This window comes from Vombatus ursinus, unplaced genomic scaffold, assembly GCF_900497805.2.
Source record: "Vombatus ursinus unplaced genomic scaffold, bare-nosed wombat genome assembly UNPS02014822.1, whole genome shotgun sequence".
Lineage (NCBI taxonomy): Eukaryota > Metazoa > Chordata > Mammalia > Diprotodontia > Vombatidae > Vombatus > Vombatus ursinus.
Window position 1 is genome coordinate 5058472 of NW_020954600.1, and position 24252 is coordinate 5082723.

Consider the following 24252-nt stretch of genomic DNA (forward strand, 5'->3'; position numbering starts at 1 on the left):
CTTTTTGGAAGCTTTATTTCAAACCCTTCCAAATTATTTCACAGAATTAAAAGCAACCTCAGCAAATGGGAATACAAGCCTCAGCGCAGAAACCTACCAAGGAGGGGACAGCATCTGGTTTTATAACTGATAATGCCCAAATGCACATCCACTGTGCACTGATTCAGCTTTAAGGAATAGTTGACTGTATCTTCGTGTTTCCTGAATCTTTACTCCTAAGAAAAGCCATAATTAATTCAATTCAACAAATACCCATTAGGTGTGTACCCAGTGTAAGGCACTAGGCTATGCGCTGTGGTTACACAGGCCAAAATTACATAGTTCCTGCCAATAAGGAGCTTATGTATTCTATGGTAGGAATATAACATTTGCAGGCAAATAAAGGTGATTTGATGCAGGATGACTCATTAACTGGGAAGATCAGGGAAGGCTAGGTTGACCCCTAAATTTAATCATGAAGGAAGATTGGGATTCTCAGCCAGGGAAATGGGAATATAATAAATACATTCAATTGCTTGAAGCTCTTCCCCGTTATGGCCAAGTCTGGGAACAATGTAATGAAATCTGGTTTATTTAAATAAAACTTTCCTAAAGGAAGGTTTCCTTCCATTTACTCTGTAGTTATCTCCTATGTACTTTTTTATGTACATGCCTTCTACCCCATTAGAATGTAAGCTCCTAGAGGGCAAGGGCTGCTTTTGCTTTGTATCCTCAGTGCTTACAACAGTGAGTTCGTTCTATACCAAGTTCCTCCTTTGTCCTGCAACTGTCTTCCCTTACCTCTCCCCAAGTATCACTAAACAAATGACCCAGGATGCCTGCAATCTTCTACTTCTGTTTTTAAGCCTACAAACACATATAACAGGATTACACACAACTGACCAAGCTATGAGAAATAACTGTTGTCCTAACAATGGCTTGCATATTGGGTGCTCCTTGTGGTGTCTTAACTTTTCCTTGATAACTCTAGCATTCCTAAGAGTTTCTGGGGTTATCCGCCTGCTGACGACGTTCAGCAAGGCTGGTTTATGTCTTGGTTCCAAGGATTCTTTCTTACAAAGCATCTGTACTTCTTCAAGTGAAATACATGTCCTACCAATGCCAGGAGTTGGCCTTAACCAGAAAAGCTCTGACTAGAGCAAAGGAAAACAGGATGAGTGCTTTTCTTGTTGCATTCCCTGCACAGAGAACTACTTGACACATAGATAGTGCTTCCTATTTGTGGAATACAGATGTTCCCAATTTGCTTAAAGGCAAACTCATCACTTTTGCTCTCAAAATGACTGGCGTGACTTCCCTGAACTTTCCATCTGCTGAAATCCTTTTATTCCTTCAGGCCTACTGAATACCTTAGCTTGACATGTTTTCCAAGCTGCAACCTTCCTTGGCCTATTCCCTTTCAAACCATCCATACTACCTCACCCAAACAGCATGCGATTTTCCATTTCCATGTCTTATCATTCCTGGTACGGTGTCTGATATCTGGAATGCCCTCCCTTCTTGCTGCTGTAGAAATACAGATGTTACTTCCACAAAGCTCTTCCACATCTTTATCCTCCACTCATTTCCCATGGTTGCATTCCTTGGAATCTCTACATCATGCCCCTGGGAGACCTTATCATCCTGAAAGATCATCTCAGTCTTGATTCTCATATCTTATCAGTACCCTCTCCCTTGGCACATCTCTGATTAGAGGGTGGAGTGGAGAGTGCCTCCTAAAACCTTCATTTAGGGAGGGTGCCCAGGCTAGCTATCTCTTTATTTCCCACTTGGCAGTCATTGCACCATTATCCCCCTACCTCCCACCTTTTGTGTTAGCTTCCCTCTCAAGGGCAGGGATTTTGTATTTGTAGCTCCCAACACATAGCACAAGGCATACAGTAGGTATTTAATAAATGTTGGACAACTCCAGGCAAAAGTGAACTCTTTTCCTTTTACTCTCTTATTTTGTATTGTAGTTATTTCTGCGTGCCTTGCCTCCCTTCTTAGGTTATAAAGTGCCCAGATTTCAAGCTGAGTAGAATCTTGGAGTGATCGCTTTTTTTTTTCAAATCCCAAATTTTACAGATCAGAAAATTGAGACCTAGAGAGGTTGTGCCAATTATAAGGAGCAGGTCCAGGTCTTCAAATGGATTTCAAATCCAATACTCTTTCCACTGTACCACAAAAAGAACTGAAACTCCACCCCAAGGGGCAAAATAATTTACCCAAAGTCACATAGGTTAAAAAGGGAAAAAAAAATCCATGGAAACATTAAGGCCAATCCCAATTCTGCCAGACTCTGGGGTATTCAGCGTTAACATTTCTGACCTCACAGTAAACCTCTCAATATGTACACTGTGTGTACAGATAACCCCAAGTTATCTTTCAAAGGAGCCTCCACCAGATAGGTTTGACCAAGATGGCAAAGCTTTGAAATCAAGTCTCCAAGGTCCAACGCCCAGCCTTGAGGGCTCTTTGAATAACCTAGGCTGCAGACTTTTGTCTGAAGTTCTTTGTAAACAAGGATAGGTTGCAGCTTACTTAGCTAGATTCTCGAGAACAGAAACCATGCCCAAGGAAAGATATTTTTGAGAGGTCAGATTCTATACTTTGTAATTCAGTACTCAACAGTTCCAAGGGTCATTTTTATAGGCCATCATTTTAAAAAGTGAGCATTTAAATGCTTCTTTTATTTTCTTCTGCATTTCCCCCCACCTCAATCATCTTGGCAGCACTTGTAAAGCCAAGGCAAAATAAGCTATATATATAATTAAGTCACAGCAAAGCACAGATATGGAGATCAGAGATTGATAGCAGATATCTGCCTTTAGAACCCAAGGTCCACTCGATAGATGCCTCTTTTGGGCTACGGATGTTGGCCTCCTTGTTTAAGAGGGACACTTGGTCTGAACGACTGAGGAATTTAGACATGGGCCTCTTGTACCTTCCCAAGTTATTTTTTCCATTGATCATTTTAGGAAACAAAAAATTATTACTGGTGAAGACTCAATGTAACTATATTTAGTTACCCAAAGCAAATTTCCAAACTGTACTGGGAAGAGGAATGAAATCTAAAGATGACATAAATCACAACACAGAGACACAAACAAAATTACAAAATGAATTTATTCCAAAAGCATAGGGGAACATTTACATTTGAACAAAGTGATAAACAGGTGTCTTTAAAAAGGGGAAAAGAATCACGTGTGTGAAGTTTTTGTTTTCAACTTTGGAGCAAAAATAACCCTCCTATAGTATACACTATTGCCTCTGGAAGGACTAAAGGGTAAAGAAATAGTAGTGGTGATGTAGGAGAACAGAGAAGAAGACACTCTAACCAACATCAAACTTCAGTGAGCAAAAATCACTTATGCTCAGTTCTAAGGATCTAAACACGTACTTCAAATGAATAGAGGAAAATAAGAATAAAAATGTCCAAATTTACAAAGATGTAGTCCCGATAGTTTATATATTCAAAATGGCTTTTAGGCCACCTGCTGGTCTGAAATCCAAGGGCCAGACTAGCTGGTCACATCTTTCTCAATGGTATCTTCTATTCCTATGTCTGTCCAGATTCCAAGTGAGCTTAGGTTCAATTCAGAAGCTTATGGAATGTTTGAATATTATTGCCACCACTCCAAACTGATAATTACCTCTGCTCACTTGTTATCATTATTCTAGCCTTTAAAAAAGATTTTTTTTTTCCCATGAGAATGTGCAGTAGTACCAACTAGGGGGCTTCATTTTCCCCCAATGCAGTGATAACTACTAAAGCACGACAATGAACATTAATGAAGACACCTGCACTGGAATCACAAACTATTCCCCACAAAGACATGAAAATACCTAGAAAATGTCATCCAGGCATTTGATTTGGGGGTGAAAACTAGGGAAGGGGAAGACTAACTGCTGAACCCAAAAATATGAAAAGACTTATGCTATTAAAAAATATCTATGACATTTGAAAACTCCTCAAACTCACTTCTGGTGATGTCATCTAAGATTTGCTTCATCCTCTGTTCTGTAACTTATTCTGTATTTTTTGAATTTTGATTAACCTGAGAAGTTAAAAATTCCAAAAGTGGCAAAGCAAAACTAAGAGAGCATCTTTTCCTTATTATCAACTCTTGAAATAATTTTTCCAGGGAAGCTCTGGTCAACAGAATCCTAGGTTACACCATCCACACTGTGAAGGATGCTCTCAAGTCAGATTTAGTATTTGGTTATATTTTTCCAAAACAGCTCTCCAAAATATGGTTTGTTTTTGTATATGTAGCCTTTATGTGTTTTCATTTTAAAATAACAATAATGTTGAGTGCAAGCTGACTCATAACCCCTCACTGTTGGGGGAAAAGTTGACCAACTCACTCCAAAGAGGACAATCACTGCATCACAGACTACCCCATTCCTGGAGTGTTTCTACTTTTTATTGATTTGTTTTGTATAGTAAAGTTTCACAGCATATATATATGTGCACACATATATTTTTATACTGAACATTAAAACCCCATATTCCAAACAAGTTTGCATCACAACACATGGAGAAGAGTTATGTAAGCAGTGTCAAAGCATCTTACTTTGCCCCATTAATGTCATTCCCAGAGATTAACTAAATCAATGTCTGTCTTTAAGAAAAAGCTGGTACATATTTTCTGTTTACGACAAAGAAATCAGTAGGGCTGCATCAGTGCACGGCAGCTCAATTAAAAGAAATAAAAGTAAAAAGAATGTGAACATTGACTATTACACTCTTCTCCATATATTGGGTGGGAGGAGGATGGAGGGGAGAGGAAAACCAGTAACACATCATAACTGATGTGAGCCTTCATGAATGATCCTATCAGTTATCAAAGCAGACTCTACATTATATTACATGTTTTAGCCACAAAAACAGCTCTCTGGTTAATATATAAACTGTCAAGATGTTTTAAGAGAAACCACATACACTATGGTCCTCCAAGTCTGAATAAACCCTGAAGACACTGCAGAAAATGCAAGTTTGCTGACAAAGCATCCAAAAATACAGCTGTGTTTTTTCCTTGGACACGTCTGTATTCCGTTAGAAAAGTAGATCAGACATACAAAGGTATAAAGAACATCGAAGTCTTTACCTGAAGACAGCAGTCTTTAAAGGGCTATTCCCAGTAACCCAATGAGTGGCAGTTTAAGAGTGTTTTAAGCTTGTGACAGCGCTGAAGAATGTGATGTATTCAGTAGAGTCTTCCCCGACTACGATTTCCTCGTCCTCCCCAACCTCGGCCACCTCTACTTCCCCTGAAGCCCCCTCCTCTCTGCTCTACGAAAAATCGAACAATGAGTTAGCTCTCGTTCAGCAATTTATAGTACAGCAAACAGGGAAGAAACATTGGTTCTGAGTGCAGAACTGGAAGGTAAGCCCTATAGGAATAGTGTATTCCTTGCGTTAAATAGGTGGAGCATGCACTCTGATGCGTAAGACTGATCTTATTTTTGTTACTATATCATAATAAAGTTGTAATACACACTGTGCCACTTTATTTATGCACACTTAGTTGGCCTAACATCAACAGGTAATCAGAAATTGAAATGTTTGGTACTATAAAATTACTTTTATATTGAATGGGCATCAAAAAACCATTAACCTTTCAAAAAAGATACAGTGGCACATGTGTAACAGTTTCATGACATCAAATTAATAATAGGATTCAATATACACAAAGACCCCCAAGGTAAGAGCAAGAAAAACAGTGGGGAAAAATAAGGGTATACTAAGATATTTATCTATTCATGTACACTTTATTAACAACTGCTTTGAGTGGAACAAGTGGGCTAAAGATATTAGGAAAATGTTCAAACCTCAATGAAAAACAAATGTGCAACCTGATATCACTGCAAAATTCTTAAATGTAAAGTGCTTTAAAGAAAGCCTCACATTTCTTGTATTTCAGAGAGGTAGTGGTGGACTGGATAATGGGCTGATCTTGAAGTCAGAAAGAACTGGGTTCCAGTCCTTTCTCATACCCTTATCTGGTTATGAGGCTAAGGGAAAGTTATGTAAACTCCCAGTGTTCCTAGTAACTCTCAAAATACAAAGAAATGCTGGTCCAGATTTGTGTTGCTAAGAATTTTAACATAGGGAGTTCCCTATCCTGATGAAATAATAGTACCCCCTATCCCCTCTCAATCACGAAATTCAAAAGCTATCAAGGTAACCCATAGTGAAACTAAGGCAATGTTAGGCCAAGGAGGCCACAAATCAAATACTTAGCCACCTGATTCTTCAAGAAATACCTTGAAGGGAAAATGAAAAGGATCCTGTTCTGAAGAAATAAGCTTTCTTTATCTGCTACCCTATGTCAAATCAGTTCATATAAATCCCACTTAAAAGCAAAAATGCTCACTCCCCAAGAATTTTAGGGAATGGATGTTAATACCTAAACGCTTCCCTCCCCAAGTGAAAAGGAATATACTACCTTGCATACTGCCAGTTTCTGCATACAGTATATTAAGGTAGATTCTCTTAGTGCCTCAATTACTCCTTAATTTTAAAGTTGGCACCTTTGGTAACTGTACTTTTATGTGGCAAGTGTCACCAAAACAGTATAATGAAGTGGTAACACCCTTAACTATATTTTAGCATATCTAAGACTATCCCAATGGGCAGGAAGTTGCCTGTTACAACCAGGGAGTCACTGAGGCACTGAAGGAATCTGGGTCAGGATATCTAAATACGACACATTTTAAGCGCTATGTTCTCGGCCTAATTCCACGTGCTACTTGCACCCAAACGCCAACGCTCACCATAATTAAAGTTGCCCAGATTGCTGCTGTATTTTCCACTAGGAGGATTATATATTTGTCTAGCATCCCGTTTTGGTCCTGCTGCAGCTTTTTTGGGTGGTGAACCTGAAGTTGTATCTTCATTTGTCCTCTTTTGACTAGAAAGGAAAGATTCAGAAAAAGAAACTTAAGAAAAGTTCTATTTTTTTGTCCCATAATCCACTGATACCACTTCATATAGACTCAAGAAGGAAGTCGCTGAAGCCAGCATCACAAATGACAGACCCAGTAGAGGACAGGACCTAATGCTTCCACTGGAATCCTCTAGCCAGCTTGTGTTTAGTTGTACACATCATAACAATACTACTATTTGCCCTAGGGAATAGCATCAGCAGCTGCCTCAGTCTGTGCATAAGATACTGTTGTGCAGGGAAAAGGTGATGAAATGCCTTGTGAAGGATATAGATATACGATATTAATAATATTAAGGGACACAGAAGAAATGAGAATAAGCATTCAAAGAACGTGCTAAGTGCTTTATAAATCTGATCTCATTTGATCCTCACAATAACCTTAGAAGGTAGGTCCCATTACAGAGGCTAACAGAGGTTAAGTGACTTCCTCAGGGTTACACAGTTAGTGTTTGGATTTGAACTCAGGTCTTCCTGATTCCAGGTCTAATGCTCTATTCATCATGCCATTTAGCTGCCTCTAATATTATTGCACAATATTCCTTCAAGAGCATTTACTGATCTGCAAAATAAGTTAAATTATTTCATAATGTAAGAGACTAATCAGGAAAACCTACTTAATGCCAAAGAAATACAATTCTGAATACTAGAATTTAATTGGGTATTTTAGACTCACTTCTAAGAATCTTAAGCATTGGGGCAGCTAAGTGTCGAAGTGGAGAGAGTTCCAGCCTTGGAGTCAGGAGGACCTGGGTTCAAATCCAGCCTCAGACACTTGACACTTACTAGCTGTGTGACCCTGGGCAAGTCACTTAACCCCGACTGCCTCACCAAAATGCAAAAAACAAAAACAAAAAAGAATCTTAAGCATCTTATTCTGACAAGTTGAGAAAAAGAACAGCTTAACCCCAAAGACTCTCCTTACCCCATCTCAGCCTTCTGCACAGGTTTCCAAGACAATGTCACTGTGCTCTTGTAAGAAGGAGGAATGTGAAAGAGATCCTGAAAAGATAAAATGGATGGACAATTCTTCAGTGCAAGTCAATTCCCAAAATCAAAATAAACCCTCCAAGGAATGCAGAGAAATCAGAAACCAGAACTTCCCCATGTTTCTTGAATGGCAGCAACAGTATTAGCTCACAATTATGCAGAGGTGATGTTTATAAAGCACTTTCCTAACAAGAAGAGCCCTGTGAGAGTTAAGGAGAAGAATCACACAGACATGACGTGGTTTTACAAATGAAGAAACCAAGGAGACTCAGAGAGAGGCACACAGGCAATGAGTGTTAAAGCCCAAGAGTTAAACACAGATCTTGCTCTTTCGACTATTCATTATCTCTTCAAAAAGGAGAATTCTAGACAAAATGACTTAAATATGGCCTCAAAATGAAAGCGTTCAAGAGAAAAGTCATGTGAGCAGGCAAGCTAGAAGCGTCTTTAAAAGCCACCTGGTCAAAATCCGCTCATCTTACAAAGAAGGAAACCGGTTCACAGGGTGAAGTGACTTTCCCATGGTCAGAGGAAGGAAATGTCTGAGGCAGGATCTGAATCTACATCTTCCCTCCTACAAGCCCAATATTTTAAACACCAGACCACACCAATGAAAACACACTGGGGGTGTGGGGGTGGGATAAGGAGAATCCTGCTGGGGTCTTAATACTTTAAAGCATTGAAGTTAATTATTTAAACAGTTTTGCTGAAGCTTTTTAAATTTTTGGTCCCCTCCTTTTCTGAATATACCCTTCTCCTTTAGATTGTGAGCCCCCTGAGGGCAGAGACTGTCTTTTGCCTCCTTTACATCCCTAGTGCTTAACAAAGTGCCTGATACATAATAAGCATCGAATAAATGTTTACTAATGGATTTTCTCCCTCATCCAGGGGCCTTCATTGTAACAAAGGTTTTTAATAACAACATCCCAAAACAGGGCAGCAGAAAAATCTACCAACACAATGACTATGGCTTACAATGTATTCAATAGAAGGAGAGGTATTTCATCATCTTTCCAGGAAGCAACTGCCTGGGGTACTAAGGGGTCCCTATATGTTGTTACCAGGTCTAACGATTCCAGGGATGGTCATATTGCCTCTTACTGATGCACAATATTGTTTTTAATAAAGCATTTAATAAAATAAATTAAGAGACATTAGGTCTCCAGATTTGCCCCAATTTTACACCACAATTTTTGCTGACAAAAAGAAGTAGATGTTAAAGCCTTTTTTTTGGTGAACATCTAAAAACAATGGCTTATCTGAGTTAACTGCTACTGGAAGCATATTAGATGCTAATCTGAAGAAAAAAACTCAAAATCTAACAAATTAAGCGTACATACTAACCAACAAAAAATGGGTATTACTTATACCAGTCACATAGTATGATAAAATACAACTGACATAAAAACATTACTTTCAACTACTAACTTAAAAAGATGCACTTTGTAATTCACTTGTAAATAGATTATTAGCTCTTTCCTCATATTCTTGCATCGTGGGATGCAATCATATGGGGTTCTCTTCCACTGAACCAGAAACATGAGTGTTGAAGGAGAAGGGGGAGAAAGGAGCGCTGCCTGGACAGGAGAGCTGTTCCTTGAAAAAAAAAAAAGAAAGAAAGAAAGAAAGAAAAAAAAAAGCCAGGGGTCAGTGGATAATTGGAGTCTGAAAAACTCATTGGGAAAGAAAAGTCCATTGTGGTTTAGAGAAACAAAGCCAGTCAACAGATGATAACTGAGGCCTACTTCACAGAAGGGCATGAAGGAAACTTCGAGTTATGTTTCAGTGGGGGGAAATAGGTAAGTACAGAACAGGCATCTTGATCGCTCTAGTTAGTTAATAAGACTGGTGAAATATGGTGACAGAGTTCAGAAATGGAAAATTCAGGTTTGAGGCCTCCCTCTGCCACTTATTACTTGACCAAGATCAAGCCTCTGAATCTACACTGGGTCTCCATTTTCTTATCTGTAAAATGGGAATAATAATACCCGTACCAAATAACTGATTTAAAAGATTTGATTACTGTAATTTTATGTAAATGACATTTTTGGTTTCATGTAAAATGAGATTCTAAAATGAGGACCTTATTTTTACATCACTTAGGTACACAGTATCTGTGAAGAAAGTGTTTTGTATACTGTAGACACCATATACATAATGTTTTTATGCACCTGGGCTTTTTTTCACTATTCAAAATGACAACATCTAACCTTGGTAGCTATCAACAAAAATCTGGAAAACAGATGCTCTCTAACACTCAACAGGAAGAAAGGATCAAGAAAAAGGGGAAGGATTACCTTGATTAAAACATTGATGTTGTTCGTTATTTTCAAAGCAACAACTTTAATTTTGTTCTGTAAAAGGAAAACAATGTAAGTAACAATTCTAACAGCTGCTTTTATGTATTTTTCAGAACAATTGTTACAGTGAGGGAATTCCCTAGTTTAAATAGAGGTTTACTTATATTCCTTGGCACTCACTAAATAACCATATAGTCAGTTCTGGCTCACTGAACTTTCATGGTGGCATCAGAGATTGAGATCCTTCTTGTTACCTTGACTGACTTGATCAATAAAGCCTGATTTACAACTTAGATCTAAAGAAATGTGGAACAAAGTCACAGGCAAAGAACTGGCAAAAATCAATGTATGATATTACTGAAAAACAAAAACACCTTCTTCCCCAAAACCTTTTGCTCTATTTCTCTGGCAGTGAAGTAGAACTATGGCAAAAAGTGTAGAACACAAGTGGCAATGACTACAACATAACTGGAGAGTCTGGTTGAACAGACTAGTCTGGTGTGGATTAACAGTCTAATCTCTTCCACACAAAATTCAAATATTAATGATCTACTGTATGCACAGCAAACAAAACCAAGGACCCAAACAATCCCTGTTGTCAAGGGCTTTCGTGGAAGGAGTGTGAATGACTGGATGGGGAGAGATCCTGCAGTGGGCAGCAGCACAGGGACTGTTCTTGCTAGGCCCATTTTTAATAATATTTATTCAAAGATTCTCTTACCCATCTACTGAAAAAGGACTATGGAAGAGAATAATCTATATTATTTTAAATAAGCAGCTTTACTTTACATATGATTATCAATTTTTTTTGGTGAGGCAATTGGGGTTAAGTGATGATTATCAATTTTGAGGGAGATAGAAACTTAAATGTGTAATGTAGAAACTTATTTTCAAAATGAACATAAAAACTACACTTTATCACACACAGCATTTATACACCTTGCTATTATTCTTCCAAACTAACATTCAGGTTGAAAAATATCAGAATAATAATGTAATTTAATATCAGTATTAATAGTTAAATAACAGAACAAAATATCAAGCAACCTAGTATTTCAACAAAACATCCCGCTCATCAGAAGAATGAGAATTCAAAGAGAATATCCGGCAGGAATGGCATGAATAATTACTATATAACCTTCTACTATGCCATTTGGGAACTAAGCCGCTCATTTTTAATTTCATGAGATTCCAACAATCTTACAGCACCATTTCTTGGACTAAGGCAATATGATGGTGGGGCTTACCTAGTTCTTTTTATCGGCCCAAATAAATTTGATCTGAAAAAATGTCAATAAAGAATGACCTATCTCCACACATTCAGCTGCTGATAGAAGCTGTAGTTTAAAATAGAGTTGTGCTGTTAAGAGTAGCAGCTTCCTTCACAGGAAAGTAGTGCTTAGCATTCTTACCTCTTCTGTTTTCAAGGCTTCACCTGTTTTCCCCTGAAGAGCCAAACGAAGTTGTCTGATATAAACCTGTAAACCTCTGGCAAAGTACTGCAGCCTAATACAAAGAGGAGGGTGTTATTTTCATGGCACCTGAGAACATTTACTAATCAACTTTTAAATTAACTACCAAACAAATAAAGACTGTATATTATTTAAAACCAAGGAAATCAGAACACATAATTTCTATCCATTTGAGTAGTGTGACTGATCTACAACCAAAAACTTGAGCTTAGTGCTGGGTCCTAAAAATAAGTTTCTTTCCCTTGTCACACAGGTATAAGTAGCGCAGTGCATGAGAGATATAAAACTTGAAGGCCAGAAGCCTGAAGTGGTACCCAAACCAGATTAAAATGCAAATGGAAAATAATTAACAAAATGAAATTTTAAAATCCAATACAACACAGACAGTGTTAATCTGTGGTTTTCTAAATCAGTGTGTGCTTGCAGGGATGCGTTCTATTTGAATCTGACACCTGTGCAATAGATTAAGGAGAATTCAGAAAAGCTTTGTGAAGTGGTGATCTGATTCCTAACTGATTTAAAATGCCTTGATGGAATCTGTTTGCATTGATTCTCCAAATGCTGCCTGTTCAAAAAGATTCAACTCTAGTTTGGAGGCCACACTGCTATGAGGCAACGAGAGGAATTCATTCACGTTCATTCGGTTAACTCTTGGCTTTTACAGACAAATATAAGTATCTTTAGGAAGAAATTTCAATAAAGTCTGCTGAAGCAGAAATGCTAAGTCAATGAATCAGACTCTCCAAAGTCAGAAGGAACCCCAAAGACCATTTAGTTCAATCAGGGACTTGTGATCTCATTGGAATAGGGAGCTCTCATTTCTACCAATACAGGTCAACGCTTTTTCTGCAACTTTTTGGCTTAGAGAGTTGTCTGGGGGCTTGAGAGATTGAGTGACTTGACCAGTTACACAGCCAATATCTGTCAAAGGTAGCACTTGAACTCAGGCCCTTCCTGGGTTCAGAGAGCATTATATGATAAAGCCCCATGCCTCTCAATGCCCTTTTAATACATGGCACCCAGAAATGAAAATATCCCAGATGTCACCAGACTAGGGCAGAGGGCAGCAGAGCTATTATTCTCCTAGTCCCTGGTCCTCAGATTTCCTTTAATGCAAAGTCCAATTGCATTTGATTTCTGGCCTGTCTTATCATCTGTCACTAATGTTGGGTAACCTGCAGTTCCCCAAAACCTCCCTGTCTTTCCCAGATAGCCGCTGACCTCTAACTATACTACTGCCTAGGCCACGTGTCCCCATCTTGTCCCTGAGAGTAGTGAGTTCCTGGTATCTAGGTAAGCTAGCCTGACATTTCCCATTCACACATTTATCAGAGGGCCTTGTTGGCCCCGGGCATTAGGCTATTCTGCCCTGCCCTGTGAAGCCCTGTTAGTTCTCCGGTTCGCCCAGCCTCTTTTAGCTGTTCACTATGCCTATAATAGGCTGGCATGCTCACTGGACTACGCTTGGTGACTCCACCTGCTTTGTTCCGTTCTGAAAACCAGAACAGTCGTTACCTAAACCTTGGCATGAAGAATAGGAATCTGCTCTTCTCAAAGATTAAGTAAAGAATAATTCCCCTACTGCCCAAGGGCTGGATCCCTTCCGTTAGCCATACTTCACCTGATTTTGAAGTCTTTCAGTTTTTCTGCATTCAGCTTAGCTGTCAAGAAATCTGGAAGCTTTCGGCCCAGCTGGTGAAAACTATACAACAAACACTCTACGTAGCTGAACTGCAACTTGGGTTCTTCATTGCCAGCATTCTCCCCATTTTCTGCTTCTTCTGGAGGGAGTGGCATGTATTCCTGATAGATAAAAGTGAGGAAAGGGGCATTTTCACATGGGATTGTCTGCTCTTTTACCACCTTTAATAGGAAAACATGAATGAGAAACTGGAGATGTCTATAAGCACTGCTGGTGGAAAAAAAACCAAACAGAATCCAGAACCCCATGTGATAAGATTCTTCCAATATACAGGTCAGCAGCCAATCTCCTTGCAGACTGACATGGGGCCACCAAAGCTTCAGGTAGTTTCTATTCTAAAAAAAGTCCTTACTTTTCAAGTATGGTTATTCATAGGTACAAAACTTCTTAATTCATAACTCTAGGGTCAGTTCAATTATGTGGCTCTCAGGCCAGGTCTGCAACTGTCATTAAACAAATAGATCACATGATTCTCCTGTGAAAAGATAAGACTCCAAGGAATGTCTCTTATGCTTAGAGGACAGATCTTTTATAGGAGATTTATGGGAAGACCCAGATAAGAATAGCTCTAGCTGAGAAAATACTGATGGGGTACAATCCACACCAGTGGAGGGAGGACCCTCCATGATTAAAGTTACTGTTCTATTGAGGTATCAAAGCAGAAGGGTTGAATGAGAATTAAGAATTTCTTCTCTGGCTGCTAACTATACTTAGTTGTATTGCCACTGATGCCCAACCTGGCACTATCCCAGTAAGGCCAGGCAGTCCTGGGGGCTCAAAGTACCAATTTTAATACCATCTGACATTCCCAGAAGGATTAGAACTACTTCTTGAAGCCAAACAACGAATCTCATGATACTACTTTTGATAAAGAATGAGGATGTGACACCATTTTTGTATGCCAGTTATAGAAAAGAATGGCAATAATAGCCAAGACTATTTAAAACAACCACCTATAAAAACATTTTTAAACCCTGTTTTATCATCCTAAAAGCAAAAAAAAACCTGATACTACTGAAAATTGCAATAAATGGATTCAGGAATAAAGGATTAGCAACTAGGAAATCCTTTGGTTAAAGGCCATTTTAGTAGCTAAGAGAATATTCAATTTGAAAACTGATACTAAAACATCAATTTTAGTTGTGTATTAGCAAGGGAAAAAGAGAGTTCTTACCAACAATTTATCAAATAGTTTCTTTAAATTTGTTTCTAATTTTTCCATGTCACCACAAAATGAACTCATCTCGGCAAGTAGTTTCAAAACCTAAAACAAACATTTCATTAAGAATCTAAATACTTGGTTATAATCCATATTCACTAATTGTTCAAATAATATTATAAACAATAATAATTATCAATACAAATCATTAAACTTGCTTTGCAACTCTGAATTTAAACAAATAGCAAGGTAAAAATGTCATGATTTTTTGGTTAGTTCTTCTAACTATTCACTAGGACATTGTTCACTTTTTCTCCTATATGGTGAATCTTTTAATGTGAATTTTGTTCTGTTTCTTTTGTCTTTTGCTTTATAGTATTTCATAAATGTCTTTTTAGTTCACCGTGTATACCTCACACCTACTGACCTTAATCACATTATAGCATTCTATTGTATTTATATACTATAATTTATCCAACAATTCCCTTACTGTTAAAACATTTGGTAGCCTGAAATTGCTTTGCAATTACAAATAACGTTTCCGTTAAAAACTGTTGAATGAAATAGCTCTCTTTGGACTTGATCAGGTTCTAAAGGTATAATGTGAAACCTCCTTGAATTTATTCCACAATGTGCAAAGGCAGAAGGGTTCTTAACCTGGGGTCCCTGACTTTTTTAAGAAACAATTTGGAAACTGTATTTGAACATAATCAGTGTTCTTTGTTATTCTATATATTTTACCTTATGCATTTAAAAGTATTATTCAGAGAAGGGGCCCAAGACACAAAAAACTTTTTAAGAATTCCTACACTAAGAAAAAATAACCACTTAACCCCAACTTCAACCCAAGCCCTGGAAATGAGTAAAAGGGTATGCTAACTTTATAATCTCTACATGTCTTGTCAGATTGCTTTATAAAAAGAATCTATTAGTTTGCAATTCTACCTGCAATGAAAGGGGTAATCTGTTTCTCCAAAAACAACACTGAATTTTCTTTATTTGCTTTTGACAGTTCCATGGGTGTGAACTGATGTGTTCATATGTTCTGCTAAACTCCTTTCTCTCTCTCTCAGTTCCCCCCTCCTTTCTTAAGTCCGTTGCAAGGGAGAGCTCTCTGGGAAGGGGAAGGATACATTCAGAAAGGCTGATATAAAACAAAACAGAAACTGGACTTGTGATTTAATTGGTAGAGGAAACTGCCAGATGAGACAACTCCCCTGGATGACTATGGCTTTGTAATGTGTTTTAAAGTCAGAAGGCATAAGACCACATTGCCCATGTTTTCTCATAAATTTTGTTATAATTTTATTTATTTACAAAAACAAAACAAAACACTCCATGATATTGGCTTGGTATTGTATTAAATATGTAAATCAATTTTGAACATGGTAGGTGATAAATGCTTGTTGACTGAGAATACTGTCATTTGTATTATAATAACCTGACTCATTCACGATTATTTAATCTTCTCCCAATTCTTTAGATTTCTCTTTATTTCTGTCTTTATAGTTTCATTGCTGTCCTTAGACTGGTCATGAATATTTCCAGATAAGTTGACATTCTGTCATTTTAAAATCTGTTGATGCTGTACACATCAATTTAAGAAAAGTCTACCCCATCACTCTTTATGTAAAAAAAAATTAAAAAGGAAAGGGATATAAATGGCACAATAGCCAGATGATGGTAGGTTTCTCTACACCCTCTTATTCCTCCTTTTCTTAAGAAAAAGTAAGTAAATAAAATTTATTGTTATAAATGATAGCTCTCTAGGAGGGAGAGAGAGGATTTAAGGGGAAATCAATCAAAACAATTTTTAAAAGGTAGGGCAGAAAAGCTAGGCCCACTTAAGGCTTTAAGCTTAAGCAAATGTCTTCACAATTAAGAGAAAATGAGAGAACTTATAGACGTCTCAAACTGGACAGATGTTTGTTAATATTATTATCAATACAATTTTATTCTTTAAACTTGCCTCTAATCACTCTTCTCAGGGTTTTATGTATGCTTTCTCTACATCCATTCATTGGACCAGTACCCTTGGGCCACACTGCAGCAAAACTGTGCATGTAAAAAGTAAGAGATGCTAGTTGTTCAATCCTGCAGAACCATGCAGCAGTTGTGGTGGTAATTCACACTTTCAACACTTGAAAGGCTTTCATCACTAGGAGCACCTCCCTTCCCCTAATAGCTTAGTAGGTGGCTTCTCAAGGTGTAGTTGCCACCAAATTCATCAGCAAGCAGCTAACCTTTTGGTCCCTGATTAATAAATGCCTGTTGCCTGATTGGTTGGTTGGTGAAAAGGTTTTTCTGGACTCTGCCACACTGGCTGGCAGGCCCTCAGAAGATAGCAGCTTTTCCAGCTGCTTTGGGCAGTCTCCTCCGGTACAGACTTAGAGAACTCCAGGCCCCTTCCACAACACAAGTCACTGAGGACTTGATTGAAACAGTATTCACAGTACTATTATGATAGCACAGTAGTACTTGCAATTGAAAAATTACTTGTAGCAAATTCTTAACAGAAAAATGTTTTTCTGTCTTGCAGCTAAGATAGAGTTAACACATGAGCAGCGAACACAGATAATGTTATCTATTATTTAAATACCTAATAAAAACACTGAAAAATGAGTTAACAAATTTTAAGCCTAAAACTCTGGTATATTAACTGGACCTGGGGTTTAAATGGTATAGGCAATTCCCAGGAGAACAAATGCAAGTGTGCATCTTAGTCTTAGAGGGTTGCTTAGAGCACTGAGAGGTTAACAAATGTGCCCCAGTCACACAGTCAGTATGTGTCAAATATAAGACTAGAATCCAGATTTTTCTGGTTCTGAGGCCAGCTTTCTACTCACTGCATCACACTACCTCCCTTAATAATCCACGATGGTGAATTATTTGTTATTGTGGTTACTATAACAAAACCTGGAGTGATTTATTAAGCATTGTACATTATTACAGAATTACCTCAAATATAGGCAGTGCTTTTCCACTATTAGATGCTAATTGCCTGATAACATTGTGTGAAGGTTCTCTATGTACTAAATTATGGTACTTTATGACCTAGGAAACTTCTGATTAACCAAGATGTTTAAATCATTCTGGTAAATATCAAAAACTATGCTCTTATATAAATGCAATTATAATTTTAAATTTAAAGCCACTAATAAAATTAGAATATATTTCATTAGTAAGGAGAGAAATTTAATTTACCTCTAGCTGTATATCAAGGCCTTCCACTGGTGTAGTCAAGGAGCTGAGGTTTGGCAGAACATGTTCACAGAAATAAGTCACGAACCTTGTGGAATGAACATTTTTCTGTAAAAAATGAAAGATAATTTTAGTCATTCAGCACCAGCACAATCTGATTTAAACCACAGTCAAATTCAGTAGGAAAGAAGTAGAAACATAGCAGAATGTATACTTGTTTGATAATAATAATTATAATAAACAGCAGCATTTAAATAGTGCCTACCTATAATGCGCCAGGCATGGTTCTAAGAGATTTACAAATATTATCTCATCTCATCCTCACAACAATCCTGGAACGCAGATCCTATTATTATCCACATATCACATTTGAGAAAACTGAAGTAAATAGAGATCAAGTGACCTGTCCAAAACCAAGGTCTTGTGGCAAGAAATTTCTGAGGTTGAATCTGAACCCCGGTGCTCTTGACTCCAGACCTAGAATTCTAATTTAGACTGTGTCACCTAGCAGCCTCAACCATCCATTCATGTTTTTCAATTCCGCAAACACTTCCTTTCCTAGAGCATCTCCTATATGCATACGGAGCCATATATGAAGCACAGGGAGAAAGACAAGTTTAGACCCGATACAGTTCCCATTCTCATTCTGGGTGAGTTAGGGGATAGTCCCTAGAGACGGATTAGAATACAAGATGACCAACAGTTGGAGGTGGGGCTTGATCTGGGGTGAGGAGATGGTCTGAGGGAAACTGAAGTAGGAATCCAACTTTTCCAGCTACATCCTGTACATGTTAAGCCCTAAGTTAAAGTGCTACTTGTTACATCAACCAACTGCTCGATCTGGTCCTTTTACTGATCAGCCCTTTCTTAAGCAAGCCCTTGTGACAGGCGCCATTTTCAAGACTGACTCTCCCGGGGATGACCTCCTCAACAGCCTCTACTTGAATATCTTCTCTACCAACAAGGCCATTTATTTTATTCGTTTTCTGGAAACTCTTCACTTTGAGCAGAGCTGTGCTTTTGCTCAGCTGAGCTCTATCTGCCCAGACTTTTTGATGTTCCAGGGGGAGTTCACCTTGTGCTGCATCTTGCTTTCAAACAGAGGCCTGAAAGTTAAATATTTCCTATGGCTCACAGCTCCAGGAAAATAGGAGTTATATAACAAAGCAGAGGAGAAAGGGAGACTTTTGAGGTTAGCCCTTTAAGTTTGAGAGGAAAGTTCAACGTGGCTCAGGCTCACTGTGGTTCATACTCCATAACAGGATACAGGGCAGAAGCCATAGGATCACAGATTTCAAACCAGAACGGAACATCTAAGTCCTTTAAGGAGTTGCTCCCCCTTGTTTTACAGAGGAGGAATCAAATCCAGAAAGGTATCTGATGCACAGGCAAGAAGGCGGAAGTCTCACAAAATCACAGAATCTCAGACCTGGAATGGACAGCAGGGACCATCTAGATTCTAGTTTAATCTACAGCTGAATAAAGAATCTTCTCTATAACATGGTGTCTCTAGACTTTGATCTCCAAAGAAAGTGAAGCCATTTCCAGCCAAGGAAGCCCATTCCACTTTTGGATAGCCTCAATTGTAACAAATTTCCTTCGCATCAAATCAAGTCTAAAGTCACCTCTTCCCAACTTTCTACCGCTGTTCCCAGTTCTGTCCTCTGGTGCCAAGAAGGACTAGCTTAGTCCCCTTCCTCATCAAATACCTGTAGAGAACTACCATGCACCTACCCCTTCATACTTCTCCAGACTAAACATGTCCAATTCTTTTACTCAATCTTTATAAAGCACGACCTCAAAAGAATGCAGCCTTTTCACTGCCTTCCCTGAGACCCTGGCCAGCTTAGCAATGTCTTTCCTGAAACAGGGCACCCAAAACTGAATTGTAAACCCAGATGGGGCCTGACTAGGGCAAAGCAAAGCAGGATTATTCACTGCCTCTTTATTCTTAGTGGAGTTTCATCTTTCTGATGACAGCACAAGACTGTATTGACTTTCCTGGCCACTATATTACAATGGCGACTACTTAATAAAGAACTTGCCAAGTATACTACAACCCACAGATTTCTCAGATTCCACGGAGATCCCCCCCGATACTTTATACATCTCCAACGCAATTCAACAAATTGCTTTGCCTCTCCAATACTGTACATGTGAAGTTGATTTCTGAACCCAAGTGTAAGACTTTTCATTTCACTCTACTGAACTCCACCTTATTAAAATTTGGCCCAATGGCCTGTCCATATCTTTTTAATTCGTGACCAGCTCTGTGTCATTTGTAGAGCAGATAAGTATAACAATGCCATCTCCAGTTCAGCCAATTGATCTCGTGCTGTGGCATATACAACAGTCCACCTGTGCTTTTTGAAGGCTGTCCCTTACGCCCGGAATGCACTCTCTTCTCATCTCTGCCTTTCAGTGTCTCCAGTTTCCTTCAAAGTTTGGTTAAACCCAAGGTTTAGAACTGCTTTACCTTTTCTTAATTCCTACTGCTTCCTTTCAGATTCAACCATTAAGCACATTACCTTAAGCCTTTGCCAATCCCTCTTAGTGGGCAGTGCCCTCAGCTCTGCTGGTTCGCTCCTATTTCTCCTTTGTAGAAATGCTTGTTTTCATGTGGTCTCCTTCATTATTAGACTTATCAGCTTCTTGAGAGCACAGACCGGCTTTTGTTTTTCTTTAGAACCCCCGTGTCAGCCACATGGTGGATGCTAAAGAGTTGCTGAAATGAACTTAAACTCTCTACTTTCCAAAAAGTACAGTCTTCTGGAGATGGATGAGTTCTCAGAGATCATTCGGTCCAACCTCTTTGTGCCGCGTAAACTTCCTCTTCAACACTACTGACAAGCAATACCTCACCTGGGTATGAAGGCTGCTAATGATGGAGGACTTCTGCCTTTCCCGAAGCCCAGTGCCATTGCACATTGCTTAGATTAGGAAATCTCCCTCAATAACTGAGTTAAAATGTGCTTCCCTACAATGTCTGACTATTGGTCCTCCTTTTGCAACCCAGGCCCCAAATGGAATAAGCCCAATTCTTCTTCTACATGTACTTCTGATATCTCTATATGTTTTTTAAGTTATTTAAGAGAAAAAATAAGAAAGGACTTACAGAGAAGAGTGGGACTGCCTGCCTCGTGCACTGTAAAAGTCTGTCCACACAGTCTGGATCAGCTGGGTTGAAAGTCTGCTCCAAATCAGCTTGTTCAGCTACTAACTCCACAAGCTGCTGTCTTCCACTGACTGTCTGTAAGCTTTTTAACCCAGAGAGTATCTTCATGAAGAGAACAAATTCTTCACCTGTCACATCTTCAAGAACCTTTAAGAAAGAAACAAATCCAGAATACAGCATATATAACATACAGCAGCTAAATTAGCTACCACTATCACTTGCTACAGAAACTGTACCAAGGTCATTTCAGTAGCAGCATGCAATAGCAGAGTGAAGAAAGGTCAGTACAGAGCCAGACTCCTAGTGCAGGCTCATCAAGCCAGGGAAGACACTGCTCCATTTGGTCCAGCTTCCTCTATTGAAGAAAAGCAGTGCTCTGGTTTATGGAATGGAAAATAAAAGGAATGTTCTGATAGCTACCAAGCAAGGCACAAATGAGCGTATTCTGAGGAAATCCATGGAGCTCAGCAAAGCCAAAGTTAAGTCACTCCTTGGAGATGGCCTCCCAACACCTGAAAAGTCACAGAATGTTCTCCAAATGTATGTGGGCAGACAGAGGCTCACATGCTTTCAAATGCAGTCTCTGTGCCAGCATCACTTAATTTGCTCTTCAATGTGAAAAGGGAAGGTTCTGTTGGGGAGGGTACAGCAGGAAATGACTGTGCTATAAAAAATGAAAGAGATCCTTTGAAGTAAAAAGGAATGTTCACAATGTGCCTTTAAAAATAATAGTCTTAAGTACTTCATTAGAGTATCGTTCAATCAAAAAATCATCACCCAAGTGAGACACTAAATCACTAAATAAGAAAGAAAGGACATTGACCCCCTGTTGAAGACTGAAATTATCATCACCACCCACTTCAAAGAACACAGTCCTTACATGTTCACAGATTAGACTAATAGAAGATAGGCCCTTACCTTCTTAGACTCAGTTAATATGAGTTCTTCTACTTCCTTTGTTAACACTTCATCTGGCAAAGTCTTAAGTTTGGTGGAAAGGAATTTGATTGCGCGTTCTCGGACAATGTCTTCCCCTTGAAGAATCTGGCTGAACAAGCCTCCCAATGTCCCTGAAAACACAAAAAAGGATAAACCAAGGCAATGCCAACAATACCATACTGTCTGAGAGAAACCAGAGCAAACAAAATGTACTTCCAAGCATCCCCAGAGAATCAGAAAGTGTGTGCTCCCAAATCGACCAGGTGCCAACAAACTACGCCCAAACCCATGAGCTGCCAATAAGGCCTAGTTCAAAATGAGCTCTCAGACCAAATAAGAGATAGAGAACATTATGAAACACAAAATGAATGATTTTGATTACATTAAATTGAAAAGGTTTTGCACAAAGCCAATCCAACCAAGACTAGAAGGGAAGCAGAAAGCTGAAGAACAATTTTTACGGCCAGTGTCTCTGACAAAGGCCTCAGTTCAAAATATATAGAGAACTGAGTCAAATTTATAAGAATACAAGTCATTCTCCAATTGATAAATGGTCAAAGAATATGAACAGACAGTTTTCAGATGAAGAAATTAAAGCTATCTACAGTCATATGAAAAAATGCTGGAAATCACTATTGATTAGGGAAATGCAAATCAAGACAATTCTGAGGTACCACCGCACACCTATCAGTTTAGCTAATATGACCAAAAAAAAAAAAAAAAAAAAAAGAGAGAGAGAGAGAGGGAAAAGAAAAGAAAGAAAATGATAAATATTGGAGAAGATGTGGGAAAATTGGAACACTAATGCATTGTTGGTGGAATTGTGGACTGATCCAACCATTCTGGAGAGCAATTTGGAACTATGCCCAAAGGGCTATAAACCGTACACACTCTTTGACTTAACAATACCAGTTCTATGGCTGTATCCCAAAGAGATCGTACAAATGGGAAAAGAACCCATATGTACAAAAATACTTACAGCAGCTCTTTTTGTGGTGGCAAAGAATTAGAAATTGAGGGGATGCCCATCAATCGGGGAATAGCTGAACAATATACGAATGTTAACGGAATACTAATGTTCACAAGAAATGATGAGCAGGTGGACTTCAGAAAAACCTGGACTTATATGAACTGATACTGAGTGAAGTAAGTAGAACCAGAACACTGTATGTAGTAATAGCCACACTGTATGATGACTAACTTTGACAGACTTAGCTCTTCTCAGCAATGCAAGGATCTAAGACAACTCCAAAAGACTCATCATGGACAATGCCATCCACACCCAGAAAAAGAACCATGGAGATCAGAGCATACTATTTGCTCTCTTTTTCTGCTGTTCTGTTTCTTCTTTCTCATGATTCCTCCCATTGGTTCTAATTCTTCTTTACAACATGATTAATGTGAAAATATGTTTAATATGAATGTATATGTAGAGCCTATATCATATTTCATGCAGTCTTGGGGAGGGGGAAAAAATTTAAAACTCAAAATCTTATGGAAGTGAATGTTGAAAACTAAAAATAAATAAATTTTTTTAAAAAATGAGCTCTGGAATGGGAAAGATGAACATGTGTTATGTGAAAATGGAGTAAGTTATTTATGATTTTTCACGTACTCCCTATAATACATACAAACCATCTTTTTCCTAAAGATGGTTTATATGTTATATGTGTTTCTTAAAAGTAGATAAAGAAAATTTCATGACAAACTGCTAATAAAATTGTAAGGAAAATTCTTAATTCTTACCATTTCTGCCATCACTTCTGATGGACTTTTCAGGATATAAAAATCAACTACACAACTAAATAGTTTTAAAAATAAATAAATAACAGGTAGAATTTCCATAAACTTGAAGATAAAATCTTGTTTTGGAGAATAATACTAAATTCTAGATTATCTTCTTAATTCCTACAGGGACCATATTTTTTTTAAGGATCATACATTAAATACATGCTCCGCTCTATTAAAAAAGAAGGTAATTCTCAACTTAGAATTTGGTCTGTTACCTTTAGCATCCATCTTAAATATACTCAGCAGGGCATTGTTCACCAGGTTAAATTCTGCAGAATCATCTAGAGAAAAAGTGGCACAAAGTAAAAAAAAACAAGATAAAAACCAAGGGAAAAAAAAAACTCAAAGAGCAAGCCTGTTTCATTTCTGATTTCCATGAAATACAATCTTTTCTAGAAAAGTATGAGTTTAATTATTGTCCTAGGCAGGTATCTCTCAACGTATCCAACTCTTGTCTCCCTCCTGAGCTACAGTCCCAAATGTATCTCAAAATTAACATGTCAAAACATCTCCCAAACCCACCCCTTCCTTCCTCCAAACTTCCCCATTATGCTTAAAGGCACCACCATTTTCCTAGTCAACCAGGGTTGA

The 24252-nt window shown here is 38.3% G+C and overlaps 2 protein-coding genes across 3 annotated transcripts in view; both read right to left on the minus strand.

Annotated features, from left to right (window-relative positions):
* The window catches only part of TTC17 (tetratricopeptide repeat domain 17), a 123999-nt gene extending 122427 nt beyond the window's left edge, over positions 1-1572 (minus strand). The window contains exon 1 of the mRNA XM_027837747.1: positions 1423-1572. Coding sequence (XP_027693548.1) covers positions 1423-1572 — 150 coding nt within the window. The remainder of the gene's footprint in view (positions 1-1422) is intronic.
* A 1518-nt stretch (positions 1573-3090) lies between these two features.
* API5 (apoptosis inhibitor 5) overlaps positions 3091-24252 on the minus strand; it is a 34617-nt gene continuing 13455 nt past the window's right edge. The window contains exons 4-14 of one of the 2 annotated variants that reach the window (XM_027837772.1): positions 23877-23942; positions 21850-22001; positions 20872-21078; positions 17760-17864; positions 14571-14660; positions 13316-13497; positions 11635-11728; positions 10220-10276; positions 7858-7934; positions 6763-6899; positions 3091-5273 (exon numbers count right to left, since the gene is read on the minus strand). In XM_027837772.1, coding sequence (XP_027693573.1) covers positions 5248-5273; positions 6763-6899; positions 7858-7934; positions 10220-10276; positions 11635-11728; positions 13316-13497; positions 14571-14660; positions 17760-17864; positions 20872-21078; positions 21850-22001; positions 23877-23942 — 1193 coding nt within the window. In that variant the 3' untranslated portion in view covers positions 3091-5247. Of the gene's footprint in view, positions 5279-6762; positions 6900-7857; positions 7935-10219; positions 10277-11634; positions 11729-13315; positions 13498-14570; positions 14661-17759; positions 17865-20871; positions 21079-21849; positions 22002-23876; positions 23943-24252 lie in introns of both variants that reach the window. The other variant, XM_027837771.1, reaches the window with a different exon arrangement.